Genomic DNA, 14,848 nt, shown 5'->3' with positions numbered 1-14,848 from the left:
AGTGAGACGACTGGCATCACTCAAATCTATCTCCTCTGGAACAAATCCAAAAAAGAAAAAAAAAAAAAAAAAGACACTAAAAATCACATAGTAGACAGATTGTGGTTTGATTTTCATAAAAGGAAGATTTGAGTTTGGTTAAAACAAAGTTTCCTGTTTGTATCCCTTTGGGTTTAGCTGACCATTTCAAAGAAAATATTATTGTTTCATGGATGACAGAACATTTTGCCAAAACCATGATTTGAATATGTGCCCATTCAACTGAATCAAAGAACACAATCTTATGACCACCTCAGTTTCAAACAAAGCAACTTATCCTTTTCCTTTAAGTGATGACACATCTAACAACAACAAGTAAAAACAATATTTGATGTTAAAGAGAAATGCATATAAAACAAGTGTGCACCCACTTGACGTTGTATAAATCAGCTATTTAAAGGTTGATAATGACCATTTTCAAAGTTTATTTGGCTATTAGTAGTTCTCTACTTGTATTTTATAAAAGTTTAAAATCCCATTTGCCTAGCTGAATTAGAAAGTTCAACTCTCTAATTTATATGTACACATAAAATATATCATATATAAAATATACAAATAGAAAAGATAGAGAATCAAAGATTATTCTGTTATTCATAGAAAAACCAAATTTTTAAGAAATTCTCATATCTTACTTTACTGAGAAAGCATTCTAGAGAAGATATTTATTGGAACAAAATACTATACATTAAAAACAATGCTGAAAATAAATTTAATGATTATAATTCAAAATGCCATACATATTTAAATGCATTTTCTTTCCTTATCCAATTACAACTAAACTACAGCAGAAGCAAAAAACAAATGATTATCTATGGACTAAATATTCATGTTTGGAATGAATATGAATTGTAACAACCTCAGCTGAAGATTTATGCTAATATATCTAAAACAAAATGGCTCGATCAGCTCAAAATCTGTCATAATTTGAGAGGGAAAATTTCCTTCTGCAACTGAACCAGCAATTTTCTATGTTTCATAATTTGTCAATTTGTTCCCTAAGTGTAGCGATTTAGTGATGACAAAAGAAATAGAGAAACAAATGCAAATTGCTTAATTACAGTTTGCAGATGTTCCCCCAAAGAGAAAAAACAGGTTAATGCTGCTGATACTGTTTCTTCCATAGGACTCTACCATTAATATAAATTAGTTCACTTTGCTCAATGCTTTTTTTCTCTGTCAGTGTTCTATGTGATATTTGATGTTATATTGTGATAAAGAGGTCACACACAGACAGCTACTGAATTTATGAGTGATATAAAATTACCAACTTTCTTTTTACCCTTTTATTCTTTTCAGCAATACCAAAAAACACATCAATAAAAAACTTTAAAATAACACTGCTTCCTTACTCTCTCCCTTGGGATGCTAGATTAATTAAGTTTTTTTAATTGCCTACTTTTACTAGCAAGTCCTCATATGAGGCCTTCTGCAAATTTCCCTTGAGTTAACATTACACTCATGGCCTATGTCTTAAGTTAAAGTAAGTATATTGCTATTTGCTCTGTTATTTTCAATTGTGCTCTTTACTGTTAAATTCACATTTGCAAAAGTACTTCCCAAGTTGCCTTTTTTTTTCTTAACGCAGCTAACGAAAAAAAGGAAACAGAAAGGCACTGCAAATGGCCTGTGAACTAAAAACACCACTCAATATTCAGTAGGGAATTAAATGACTGATAACAACAGCACAGAAAATGTGGCTTAGGTGCCACCTGGAAGCACAAAGCTGGTCAGTTCGTTTCCAACTTCCTCTGGCAGGCAATCTGCCAGTTGCAAGGGGTATCAAAACAATGTTAAGCCCTCTGGTCTCTATCTAATACTCGACAGAAAATAACTGCAAAAGGCTACACAGCAAGGATTATTTTTCTTGTTGTGTTTTCTTTTATGAGAGAAAGCTGTTTTTATGCTCTACTGAAATTCTTTTCCTGATCTGAAATTGGTAAGAAGGCCAGCTGCTTTCTATATTTTTCTCCGTGGTATTTTTCTACAGTAGATTATAAACTCAGTCTTCAGATTGGGAAAAGCCTCTCTTTGCACCCCCACAGAAGTTTAAAGATGTATTTCTAACGTTCAAATTCAAAATAGCTTTGGGGACCAAAATGATACGTCAACTTTGGGAAATGCGTTGTTTTATGTGCTGTCACCAGTTTCATTTTTAATTACATTTTTCAGAAGCTGTCAAGTATGAGGAGTGATACTCCTTTGGCTGAACTGACAACTCAAAATTTATCAGTCCAGAAGTGTAAACCAAATCCCAATCCAAGATTCTAAGCTCTTGACAGAACATTCACTATTATTAATAAGGAAAAAAAAATTAAAGACTCCTGAAATGAGAGCTGTGTAACTTTGAAGAAGTCACTCGGCCTCTGTGGGCCTCAGTATCTCCCAGGCAAAATATTCATGACTCTTCTTTGACTCTTTCTTCTTCCTAATCTTGTCAGTCACCTGTTACTAACGTGCTATCAGTCATTCCTTCACTTGAAAAGTCTCCTAGACCCTTCCACTTTTGACTTTCTCCTCCACTACCCTAGTGCAGATCTGCACCTGTGTCCTTCTGCTTAGCCTCCCAGCTAGTCTCCTGGACTCCAGATGTTTCTCTCCTTCTTTGCCTCTACCTTTCAAAATCACTTGCAATGTGCATTATTGTTTGCTTGTTTGTTTTTAAATTCTACTATGGCTCCCAAATATCTAGTATGTCAAACCCAAACTTGGAGCATCTGGACATGGTCTCCTTTGGGGGCTCTCCCTCCTGTGTCTGGCCATTAAATGTGGATGTTCTTCAGGGCTGGACCTGAAGCCCTCCCATCTGTCTGTCTGCTATTCTGGTTTTTTCTTCTTTTATTTTATTTTCATTTATTCAACAAATATTTATTAAGCATCTACTCATTCAATGTTACCAAGGCATTCCTTTAGGTATTATAGTAATAGTGGTGAACAAAAGCCACAGGAAGCCAGCCCACATGGAGCTTATACTCTAGAGAAGACAGAATCAAGTATATTTTGAGGTAGTACATCCATTCCTATGGCTCATATTATCTACATGCCAGTAACTCCAAGATCTTGAGGACTAACCAATGCTGTAAGAAAGGCAGAAAACACAGTGGTTCCAAGTATGGGCTTTGAAGTCACACTGTCTAGACCCATAGTCCACCTCCATCTCTTCTTATAAAGCACCAGTCATATTGGATTAGGGTCCCACACTTATGACTTCATTTAACCTTAATTATCCCTTTAAAGGCCCTGTCTCCAAATATAATCCACATTGGGGGTTAGGGCTTCAACATATAAATTAGGGGGGGCCATACAATTTAGTCCTTAACAGCAAGTTATTTAACCTTACACTTTAGTTTCCTCATCTGTAAGTTAGGAATAATAAAATAATAAAAAATAAAATGTAAAGAAAGGGCCAGGGGCAGTGGCCCATGCCTGTAATCCCAGCACTTTGGGAGGCCAAGGTAGAAGGATTGCTTGAAGCCAGAAATTCAAGACCAGCCTGGACAACACGGTGAGACCCTGTCTCTACAAAAAAAAATTTTTTTTTAAATTAGACAGATTGCATGTGCCTGTCTTTCTAACTACTTGGAAGCCTGAGGTAGAAGGATTACTTGAACCCAGGCGTTTGAGTCTGCAGTGAGCTATGATCATGCTACTGCACTCTAGCCTGGGCAACAGAGCAAGACCCCATTTCTTAAAAAAAAAAAGGTTAAAAAAACACCCAACTTCTAAGTTATTATAAGGATTAATAGAGATGATCCACATAAACTGTTAAGCATAATACCTAGTACTTAATAAATATTAGCTGCTATCGGTAATAATATTAGACTATTTTCCTTACAATCTCACACTCCCAGATGTTTCTATGGAAGAGGTATATTATAGTATATAGGATGGTCAGATGTCTGGAGTTTGAATTCTTGACCTGACCTCAAACAAATTACTAATCTACAATGACTTTCAGTTCCCTGAGCTATAAAAAGGAATAGTAATAGCTATTTCTTTGCATCTTTGTGTCAATTAAATAAACTATTCAAGACAAACGCTTAGTGAATATATCAATAAGTGAATCTAAAATAAACAGGACTAGACTGTCTTTTCCAATTTTACAATTTAAAGAGAAACAAACTTTAAGCAAGTATCTGATATATTAAAGGAGTACAGACAGTCCTGCTTTTTAAGGGACTGTAATTATGAGAATTTGAAGTCTAAATCAGTGGTTCCTAAAACTAATGGTAAATCAAAATCATTTAGACAGCCTTGTGAATATAAAAAGTTTAGGCCCCTCACCATATAGTCTGATTTAATAAGCCAAAGCTAGAAATATTACCATGTATTCTTATAAAAGTTTGCCATCATAAAAGTCTTTCTGATATTCAGCCAAATTTGAGAACTACCGTGTATAGCAGCACTGCTCAATAGAAATATAATCTAAGCCACAAATGTGGTTTTAAGTTTTCAAGTAGACACATTTAAAGGGTTAAATAAATAGGCCAAGTGCAGTGGCTCACGCCTGTAATCCTAGCACTCTGGGAGGCTGAGGCAGGAGGGTTGCTTGAGCTCAGGAGTTCAAGAACAGCCTGAGCAAGAGTGAGACCCCATCTCTACTAAGGATAGAAAAATTAGCCAGGTGCCATGGCTGGCACCTGTAGTCCCAGCTACTCAGGAGGCTGAGGTAGGAGGATTGCTTGAGCCCAGGAGTTTGAGGTTGCAGTGAGCTATGATGACAATGATGGCACCGCACTCCACCCAGGGTGACAGAGCAAAACTCTTATGGTCTCAAAAAAATAAATAAAAAATAAAAAAGTGAAATTAATTTTAATATTATATCCTATTTAAACTAATTCCCTAAAACATTATCATTTCAAATATAGTCAATATAGGTTACTGAAGTATTTTACATTCTATTTTTATACAAGTCTCCAAAATCCATGCATGCTTTATTCTTATGGTATATCTCAATTCAGATTCCAAATTTACATCAGATTTACTTGATCTGTAAATTTCATAAAGTTTACATTTTAAAAAACTGATTCACATACCAAAGTTGTCCCCAACACCTTTAAAAGTTTTCCAATAACTGGGCTGGGCGCGGTGGTTCACGCCTGTAATCCTAGCACTCTGGGAGGCCGAGGCGGGTGGATCGCTCGAAGTCAGGAGTTCGAGACCAGCCTTAGCAAGAGTGAGACCTCGTCTCTACTAAAAATAGAAAGAAATTATCTGGCCAACTAAAAATATATATAGAAAAAGTTAGCCAGGCATGGTGGTGCATGCCTGTAGTCCCAGCTACTCGGGAGGCTGAGGCAGTAGGATCGCATAAGCCCAGGAGTTTGAGGTTGCTGTGAGCTAGGCTGATGCCATGGCACTCACTCTAGCCCGGGCAACAAAGCGAGACTCTGTCTCAAAAAAAAAAAAAAAAAGTTTTCCAATAACGGAATTGAATATCAGATTTTTAATTTAAGTAAATAATATTTAAAACTCAGCTCCTGGGTAGCACTAGCCACACTTCAAGTACTCAATAGTCATATGTGGCCAGTAGCTACTGTACTGGATGATCACAAATCATAGGCAATTATACATTTCTGAAATCTGTAATGGTGGCAAAGCATTAGCATCACTCCTTAAATAACTAAATGTGAATAAAGTAAATATACATTAAACTCTTAGTCATTACACAATATTATTAAAATCTGAGAAAAATTGAAACCTATTCAACAGTTTGAAACTCCAAGAGTTTAGAACTATGAAAGGCCAGACTACCACCAGTTTATAAAGCCATGGGCATGGACATTTGTCCTGAACATTCAGACACACAATATTCTACCTAATGGGGAATTTAATTCAAATATTAACAAGTATGAAAAAAAAACGGAGGTTGAGTTGAGAATTTTTTTCAAAGATATGTTAAAAGCACAATAAAATGCTAAAAGCACAAATTATTGCAAGTGAAATGAGAATAGCATAAAGAAAATGAAATTACACATCAAAATCTGAAATAAAATCTTTGATCTATACAGATGAAGACAGGTTAAAGTAGGCAAATATGCAGTGAATAGAAAGCTGTTAAAATATACACTCACTTGGACAACTGGATCCTAGGTATTTTAAGAGTAAAATGAGAGGCTGAAAAACAAAGGGTTAATCATAAAATCACTGTAGATTCATTTCAATTTCCAAACTATTTTAAGTTGAATAGTTGGTAAGATAGGAAACTTTCACAGAAATTAATTATTTAGCCTGAAGCATACAATCAGAATAATAATGGCATGTGTGTAAAAGCATGTGAGAGACAGAGAAAAACAATTGGAAATAACTACTGTAACTGCCAACAGTTACCATATTTAACAATATGGAGTTGAAAAGATTTAATGTCCACTTCTAAGTCCCTGGATACTTAACTATACAATTTCTGTTTGCCAGCAACATGAGCAGTAAAACTACCACTCTAAAAGGCAGGAGCAAATGCTTCCCAAATTGGTTCATGTGGTAATCCTGGTGTGGAAGGAAAATAAAAGAAATTGCCTTTTACTTTCAGCAGTTTAGAAGTAACTCTAAACCTTACTAAAGCAAGGCTACATCTTCATCTTGAAGACTTATTGTTTAAAGGAGATGTATATGTATATCAGTACTAAAATCAATGGAACCCTGACTCAAAAGGACCATGCAAGCATTTTATAATAACATCTGTCAATGTTGGATCTTTTCTGTCAAACATTTCTGTGCTCTACTGAATGTCTTGGGGCCCAAAGCAAGTTTGGGTTCAGTGGTTATTCCAGATTCACTGTAGGCATCCCCTCCAGTGGGTAGACTTTACTGCCCTCCCTCCCCCTACAGTGTGGGTGGCCCTCTTACCAGCTCTCACAGTGAGACTCTGTGCTTCTCTCTACTATGGTACTTAGCATGCATTAGAGCAATCTCCTGCTTACTTATTCATTTCTCCCATTGGACTATGAGTGCTTGAGAACACAAACTACATCTTACTTATTTCTGAATCTTCAGCAACTTAGACCATAACAAGACATTCACACAATTAAAGAATAAATGAATTAATTAATTAACAAAAACTCAAATGTAAATATTCACCATCTGCACATTATAACCTAAAAAGAGATAGAAATATGACAGATGAGAAAGAAGCCTTTTTTCCCTTTAGACAGATATTCTAGAAAGTTCCACAAATTATGTTCACAAACTGAGATACAAAAGATTGACTCTTAGTTTCTAATCTTTACCTACAATAATGTCAACAATATAATAATGTCTTTACCAATAAGGAAAAATATCTGCATGCTGATATTCTAATACATATCTTACAACCTGATTTACCCTTTTCAACTGAAGACACTACTGAGAATTCAATTATAACTGTTTAAAACCAATAATTAATATGCCCCTTTAAACATGATAGAACATTATATTTATTATCAAATATGCACCATGATTTAAAAACCTAGAGTTGCTTTAAAAAAGAAAAAACTGCAAAACATGATCAAAATGAATGTACTTTAGTGAGAATTATGCTACAATATTAACAGTCTCCAACTGTTTTCCAAGAGTCTGAAGCAGTAATGTGAAATTTCTTTCAATAAAGCTATAATTTAATTTTTTCCAGGGAAATATTTTTAATAGGATTACTGACCCTTTTAACACTCTTGGAAAGAAAATGAATCCCATAAGCATTCTGGCGTATAACTATTATAAAAATAAATAGAACAGTCAATCAGTGGAAATGGTAATGGACTTGAGAAACTAAACTTACTAAAGAAATATATATAAGTATGCATCGTGATAACCACTTTAACGGAAAAGACCCACTGTATATCAGCAAAGCAACTAAATGCATTGAGACAAATGAAGGGTCTAGAAAGAAAGGGAGAAACGGGAACTCTGAAGAAATAACTTTAATGTCTTTCTTAAACAGAACTAACCATATGTACCTTGATCAATTCTGCTGGCTATTGCTCAACCCATAGGCCTGTCCCTGAGTCCTGTTTGGTTTTTCAGAAGGTATTTAAATGTTTTGGGGGAAGAAAAGGACACTTACTGATTTAAGACACAGTTTTGAATTCAACAATTCTTTGTGCTTTAAGAGGAATTTTTTCAGGTCATTAGTTTATAATGTGCACTGGCGCCTAGGGATATTTTGAAAGGAAAAAACAATTAGTGTGCTTGGAGATGCAGTTTATGTGACTTGCGTCATCATTTATTTCAGCTCAATTTGGAGCCCAAAACTCTACTCCAAATGAAGTCACCGCATTGGCAACAGTTTCTTTCTCAGCATGCAATGATCATACCAAAATTTGAAAACAGAATAGACCCTTTATCACAAAAACAAATACATTATAACCCCCTTAAAATATCAAAGTCCTTAAAAAAGTTTTTACTCTTTTAGGGTACAAAAATAAAGTCAGGAGGGGAAGGGCATGTCTCTAATCCTCGCTTAGGTGAGGCAAAGACATAAAATGTAACCAAAACGTTTGTACCCTCATAATATCCTGAAATTTAAAAAAGTAAAAAAAAATAATAATAATAAAAAATAAAGTCAGCCTTATCAATAATTTCCAAAATAATTTGGTTTATCAAAATATCATTGGCATATCAAAATTCACTAATTCTGCCAGTTTTATCCTTGTTTCCACCACCATCTCGGCCATTCATACTGCCATGTTTGGGTCCAGAAAACAGGAACCAAATCATTAGCCGCAGAGAAAGTAAGACTCTTTCTAAACCCAGGTTCATAGACTAAAAGATGATCTGGCCATTCTCAAGATTAATTTGATCTACATATCATGTCAAAACAGATCATTCACAGACAGCCCCAAAGTTAACTAGCTATTTCCTAAATTCTCTATTTTTCTTAAGTATAAACACAAACCCTTAAGTGTAAACCAAACAGATATCTATGATATTCTATCTTGCATGATAAAAGACAAAGCTTACATCACTTTTCCTTTTCTTCATTATAAGGAACCTTCTTTTACATTTGTTTTAGACACATGAATGATGACTTAAAATCATGAAGTCAGGCATCTTAAAAGTGTCATGACCTCAGAGATCACAAAACTCCCTGTTCTCAAACTTGTGTACATTAGAATCACCAGGGGAGCTTTTATAAAATACGGATTCCTTGGTCCCAGCAGAGCTGGTATCAATATGTTCTAAAAGCTCCTCAGGCAAGTCTAACGTGCAACGAGGTAGGGAACCAATGGCCTCAAAAATGTGAGTTGATAACCCAAAAAGGACCAAGGTTGAAAGCAAGCTGATGGCAACCTGAAGCAGAACCCAGAACTCAAATGCCTACAGGAGACACTTAAGTGAATGAAACAGGCAATGTACGCACACATTTGTAGACTATCTAAGTGCCAGAGAGCGTGACAAACTAGGGAGCTCACAGGGCAAGGGCCCCGGTGCTCCAGCTTACAGTGCCATGAGGGAAATAACAGATCTTCTCACTTTATCCAGGAAAAAAAACTCAAATAAAGATTTTCATGTAAAATTCCCCAGCTTTTAAATGTTAGCTCAATTAATGAACAATAACACTGTACGAGGCAAACAAAACACATATTGAAACACACAACACGGGTTTGGCCTTTACGCTTCAGTTTATCATCTCCAGTCTAAAGGGTTGTTTCCATTCTACAGAAACCACAGCAGCAGCAGCATCACGATAACAATATCCAGCATTCAGTAAGTACTTATTTATGTGCTGGTCACTATGCTAAGAGTTTTACATGGATTATCTCAATTAACCTTTGCTATGCCTTGGATGATTGGCCCCTCCAAATCTCATGCTGAAATTCAATCCCCAGTGTTGGAGGTGGGGCCTGGTGGGAAGTGTTTGGATCATGGGGGCGGATCCCTCATGAATGTCTTGGTGCCCTCCCATGGCAATGAGTAAGTTCTTGCTCCATCAGTTCACACGAGAGCTGGTTGTTTAAAAGAGCATGGGTATCCCCTCCTCCCTCTCTTGCTCCTTCTTTTACCATGTGACACACCTATTCCCTCTTCGCCTTCTACCATGATTGGAAGCTCCCTGAACCGCTCACCAGAAGCAGTGCCTGGCACCATGCTTGTATAGTCTGCAGAATTGCAAGCCAAATAAACCTCTTTTCTTTATAAATTACCCAGTCTCAGGTATTCCTTTATAGCAACACAAAATGGACTAACACAACCTTCATCAACCTTTGAGGGAAGTGCTATTATTATTCCCCCTTACTCAATAACCACTCCTTCAAGGTTTACATAGCAAGTAAGTAGTGATTCCAGGATCCAAATGTGTGCAGTGTAAGTCCATAGCCAATACTATGCTTTATTTCTTAAGTCGTAAATATGCTTTTAACAACCTCCACTCTTTGTACTTGCCTTTCTTAAAAAAATAAAATGAAGGGATTATACTGAAGGATTTCTCAGGTCATTTTTAGTTATCAAATTCAATGGCTCTGACTCCATAAAACACCTCTTGAATGTATGAAGACATTAGTATTTACATGCAGCAGTCACAAATGCCCTAATAAGAATTACCTGATCAAAGGAATGGAATGAATGCTCATTAGGCTTTCTGAAAAGGCAGCAAAGACTCATAATAAAATTCTTTATCTCTACTGTTGCAGAAAGTTTGCTTCTCCATTTTACCTTTTGAAAGATGAGTAAAGGTGCTCAGAAATTCTTCATATGTTTGCTCATGACAATTAACAAACTTATCCAAGACTTCTTCAATTAATCGATCTTCATCCATTATCTCCAATCTTGATATTTGAGCAGGCATTCCTATTCACGAGGCCACTTTATCTACAAGAGGAAGAAAAACATGAGCTAGAGAGAGTTATGCAGTACCAGTCCCTCTGAAAATACTCTGGATGGGTAGGTAGGAGAATGACAATGCTCCAAAAGGACAGATCAAGACAGTTACTACAGCAATGATCTCTAGTTCAAGAGACCAAAGTTTTATTCATAAATAAAGTTTTATTTATGAATAAAACTTTGCTGCTGAACTGTTATCTATCCCAATTTTATTTTTTGCTTCAGTCTCCTCATTACAATATTCTTCATTGACAAGAATACTGTTACCCAATTACACAATTAGAAATTCTAAGTCTTTCAAGGTAAGAACTTTAAAGAGTACCTCAACTAATCACCCATCCAATGACAACAATAATAGCTAATATTTATTTAGCAACTTATTTAGCAGTCTCTAGGTACCAGAAGCTGAGCACTTTTTTTCTGTTATTGTAACAGTCACAAGGCCAGTACCTGCAAGTGCCAGTTCTTGGAGTCTGAACCTAGACTCTATCCATCGTGTGACCCCTCTCCCCTTACTATTGCGGACAGTTGACTTTGCTGTGCTTTAACACATCCAGGGACTGGGAACTCTGCACATTCCAAAGAAGCCTTTGGACAGCTCTATTAAAAACTTACAAAATTGAGCCTAAATCTGTCTCCCTCTTTGCTACCTCAACTGGTTCCTTAGCCCCTGAGGTTGTACAGAATAATTTCAATCCTTCTTGTACATGACATCCTTTCAAATATTTGAACAAGGCCATACTGTCCTTTGTCAATCTTCTCATTTCATTCACTGAAAAAAAGTTTCTTTTTCAAAACCTAGCTCAGAATTCAGTTTCTCTCTGAAGGCTTTACCTTCCCATCTCCCACCACCGCAGGAAGAGTTAATCATAATTTCTCTGTGCTGCCTCTGAACTAATTGTTACATTTATCATGCTGTATTAGAAGTAGTTGTATGTATATCTGTGTCCTCTACTGCTGTGGTCCCCAAACCCCAAGCCCCGTAGACTGGCACCAGCCCGTGGCCTATTAGGGACTGGGCCGCAGAGCTCTAAGGTGGTCCCACCCCTACCCCTACCCCGGTTCATGGAAAAACTGTCTTCCATGAAGGAAATGAGGGGCCACACAGTAGGAGGTGAGCAATGGGCAAACCAAGCAAAGTTTCATCTATACAGCCACTCCCCATAACTTCCCACCTCCGTCCATGGAAAAACTGTCTTCTATGAAACCAGTACCTGGTGCCAAAAAGTTTGGGGACCACTGCTATTAGACTCAGAGCCGATGAAAGGCAGAGTTCACATCTTTTCATCTTTGTATCCCAAATGCTTAATACTCAGGATGTGACATAGTCCTGGCAGTCAATCCATATGGAGCTAATGTTACTCATTTGAGCAGGTACAGTGGTCAAATATTGCTAAGAGCTGGCAAAACACTCAACTCTACTAGCCCAGTTATTTCACCTGTGTTTTATATGACATGGTTTCAAGTCCTTTACCCTCCTGTTAAATCTACCTGGAAAAGATTTCATATCACCTGCATCCCTTTAAAATACGCCATCCAGAACTGAAGACAAGACTCCAGATATAGTCCTGATACAGTGAGATTTGACTAATTCTCATATTCTCAACTTTGCACTCTTGCTATATAGCTGAAGTCACATTCACATGGCTGGTGGCCACTTCACATTGCCAGTCCATTTAGCATACTGCTAACTGAATGCCTGTCAGTTAAGACACAATGCCTCAAACTGTGCACAGTTTGAACTTTGTTTTCACTTGTGATATTTCACCTTGTTAAACTCCATTCATTCTGTATAAAATATTATTCTTACATAGTTTTGAAGAAATTGAGTATCTACAGAAGAGTAATTACTGCCTAAGTGGCCAGTAGAATGCATGGGAAACAATACAAAGGAGCAGTTCTCCAACATTACTACATGGCAGGAAGAGAGCACCAAGCTTCCTTTCTATTTTTCTGAAACAAGAGTAAAATTCTGTTATCTCTTGTCAACTTTTTCTCTCACTTTTCCTTTATATATTTATTCATCATTTAAAAAATACAAGTAACACAGATATGTAACATAAAAACGAGAAGACACTCTTAATTATCTCCTGACCCTGCCAATTCCCAACCATCAGAGGTAAATTCTATCAAGAGTTTAGTGAATATATTTCTAAATTCTTTCTCTGTAACGTTTATACAGAATGATAAAAATATTTTTCTAAAAATGGGAACATATTATGTATGTCACTCTTTGCAGCTTTCATTTAACAAGTTAATATGAACATATCACCACTTTGGAATGTATAGATCTAGCCCACTCTTTCAAATGGCTATACAGCCGCAGCCCCCAGGTCTTCCACTTACTGTGTAGCACTAAGCAAGTTACTTGACCTCTCTGGATCTCAGTTTTCCCTCATCTATAAAATGCTATTATAATCATACAGGCCTGTATTTCCTTATCCTCAATACCAAAAAGCTCAGAAAAACACAAAAATGTTTTCAGAAGATGATGCCCAAAAACTTTTGATGGTGAAAACTGATTGAACCAATGTGAGAGTATTTATGGCTTTTAATTATTCTACTCAGTATTACTATTCATATGTTTCCCTGCAGAAATACTAATGGGCTTGCATATGAGGTGCTTTTCTAAGACCCCCTGGAGGTTCTGTGTAATATATGGTATATGCACTGATTACCTTTGTAAATTCCAAAAAATTCTGAATTCTGAAACACATCTGACCCCAGGGGAACTGCAAAGGTACACGTACCTCACAGGATTGCTATGAAGATTAAATGAGTATGTGTGGCACCTCAAAAAATGTCAGCCATAATGATGATGATGAATGAATCTTAGTAGTCTGTCATTTGCCCACACAAAGACCTGTTATGACTGTGACTACTCTATTTTGAAGGCACTGATGTTACCTAAAGATAAATCAAGATAATTCCTTACGCATTACAACCCCAGATAAAGCATGGTGTTGTAGAGGACTGAGTGAAAATTAAAAGTATAGCTGGGTAGCAACTTAAAAATGAAAGAAATTGTTTCAAGCTGTTTGTACCTGAAAAATTAGATATACAAAAAAGCATCAGTTATGGCTTATGCAAATTTACCTGTAATACTGCCAGGCTTCAGCAATGTAAAGCTTAATAAATTATGCCTTCAGTAGCCAGATAATAAACAACAATAAATAAACCCAAAGGTGGCTATTATTTCACTATCAGTAGGACATGTACTTGATTACAAGAATTTCAGTGTCAGTCTGCTTTTCCAGAATTGGAGCCCAGCAAAATTCTAACCGTGTATTGTATCAATCTCTTCCTCAAACCATCTCTGGTAATCTACTTCAGCAAACAAATAGCAAAGAGAAGCAGCCAAGTTGTGGTTTCTATAGCTGTAAGTGTCTTCTCATGAATGCTGTAAGTGTGATAACAGAAATTGCTTTAAATTTCCTTTCCAGTTCTCAAATTGGTACATTGTATTTCCTCTTAACACATCTCAGTGGTACTAAAGGCAAACAATTAATAGGCTGTGCCAGCATAAATTCAAAATCCTTCAAGGCCTTTAATTTTATTCATATGGTTATTATAATACAGAAGAGATGTAATGTTTTTATTGACTTTTTTAAGACTTTTGGAATGTCCAGTTTTACAAACTGCAATTATTTGAAGAGTTTAACAATACCAATCTTCAAATGTAGAACTTTCCTTTTCCATAAAAATACAAGTAACCTAATGTTAAAAATCCCCAGGGACTGACAGGGCAGATAATCATAATCGTTTACCAGACAGTCAAGTGGTTTATGCAAATCCTAGTGGTTTTCTAGAAGGAAGTAATGTTTTTTCAGTTACCATTCATGTACTTTTGTTTTTGTCATGAAGTATTTTTCTAACAGAGAAAGAGAGAGAGAGAGAGATTTGCTTGGATAACAGCATTTTTTTGTTTTGGTTTGGTGTTTATGTTGTAAGGCTTTGAGTTCCACATGAAAGATCCAGAACATATTCTGATGAGAAGTGAATATGCATAAATATCTAC

The 14,848-nt window shown here is 36.2% G+C and overlaps 1 protein-coding gene across 10 annotated transcripts in view; it reads right to left on the bottom strand.

The window, feature by feature from the left end:
* LOC123642606 (intraflagellar transport associated protein) overlaps nt 1–14,848 on the bottom strand; it is a 55,730-nt gene that overhangs the window by 30,707 nt on the left and 10,175 nt on the right. For all 10 annotated transcript variants that reach the window (XM_045557834.1, XM_045557835.1, XM_045557833.1 and 7 more), the window contains one exon: nt 10,663–10,818. In XM_045557834.1, coding sequence (XP_045413790.1) covers nt 10,663–10,795 — 133 coding nt within the window. In that variant the 5' untranslated portion in view covers nt 10,796–10,818. The remainder of the gene's footprint in view (nt 1–10,662; nt 10,819–14,848) is intronic.

Source organism: Lemur catta, chromosome 7 (genome assembly GCF_020740605.2).
Source record: "Lemur catta isolate mLemCat1 chromosome 7, mLemCat1.pri, whole genome shotgun sequence".
NCBI lineage: Eukaryota > Metazoa > Chordata > Mammalia > Primates > Lemuridae > Lemur > Lemur catta.
This window is presented reverse-complemented; position numbering and strand designations above follow the sequence as displayed.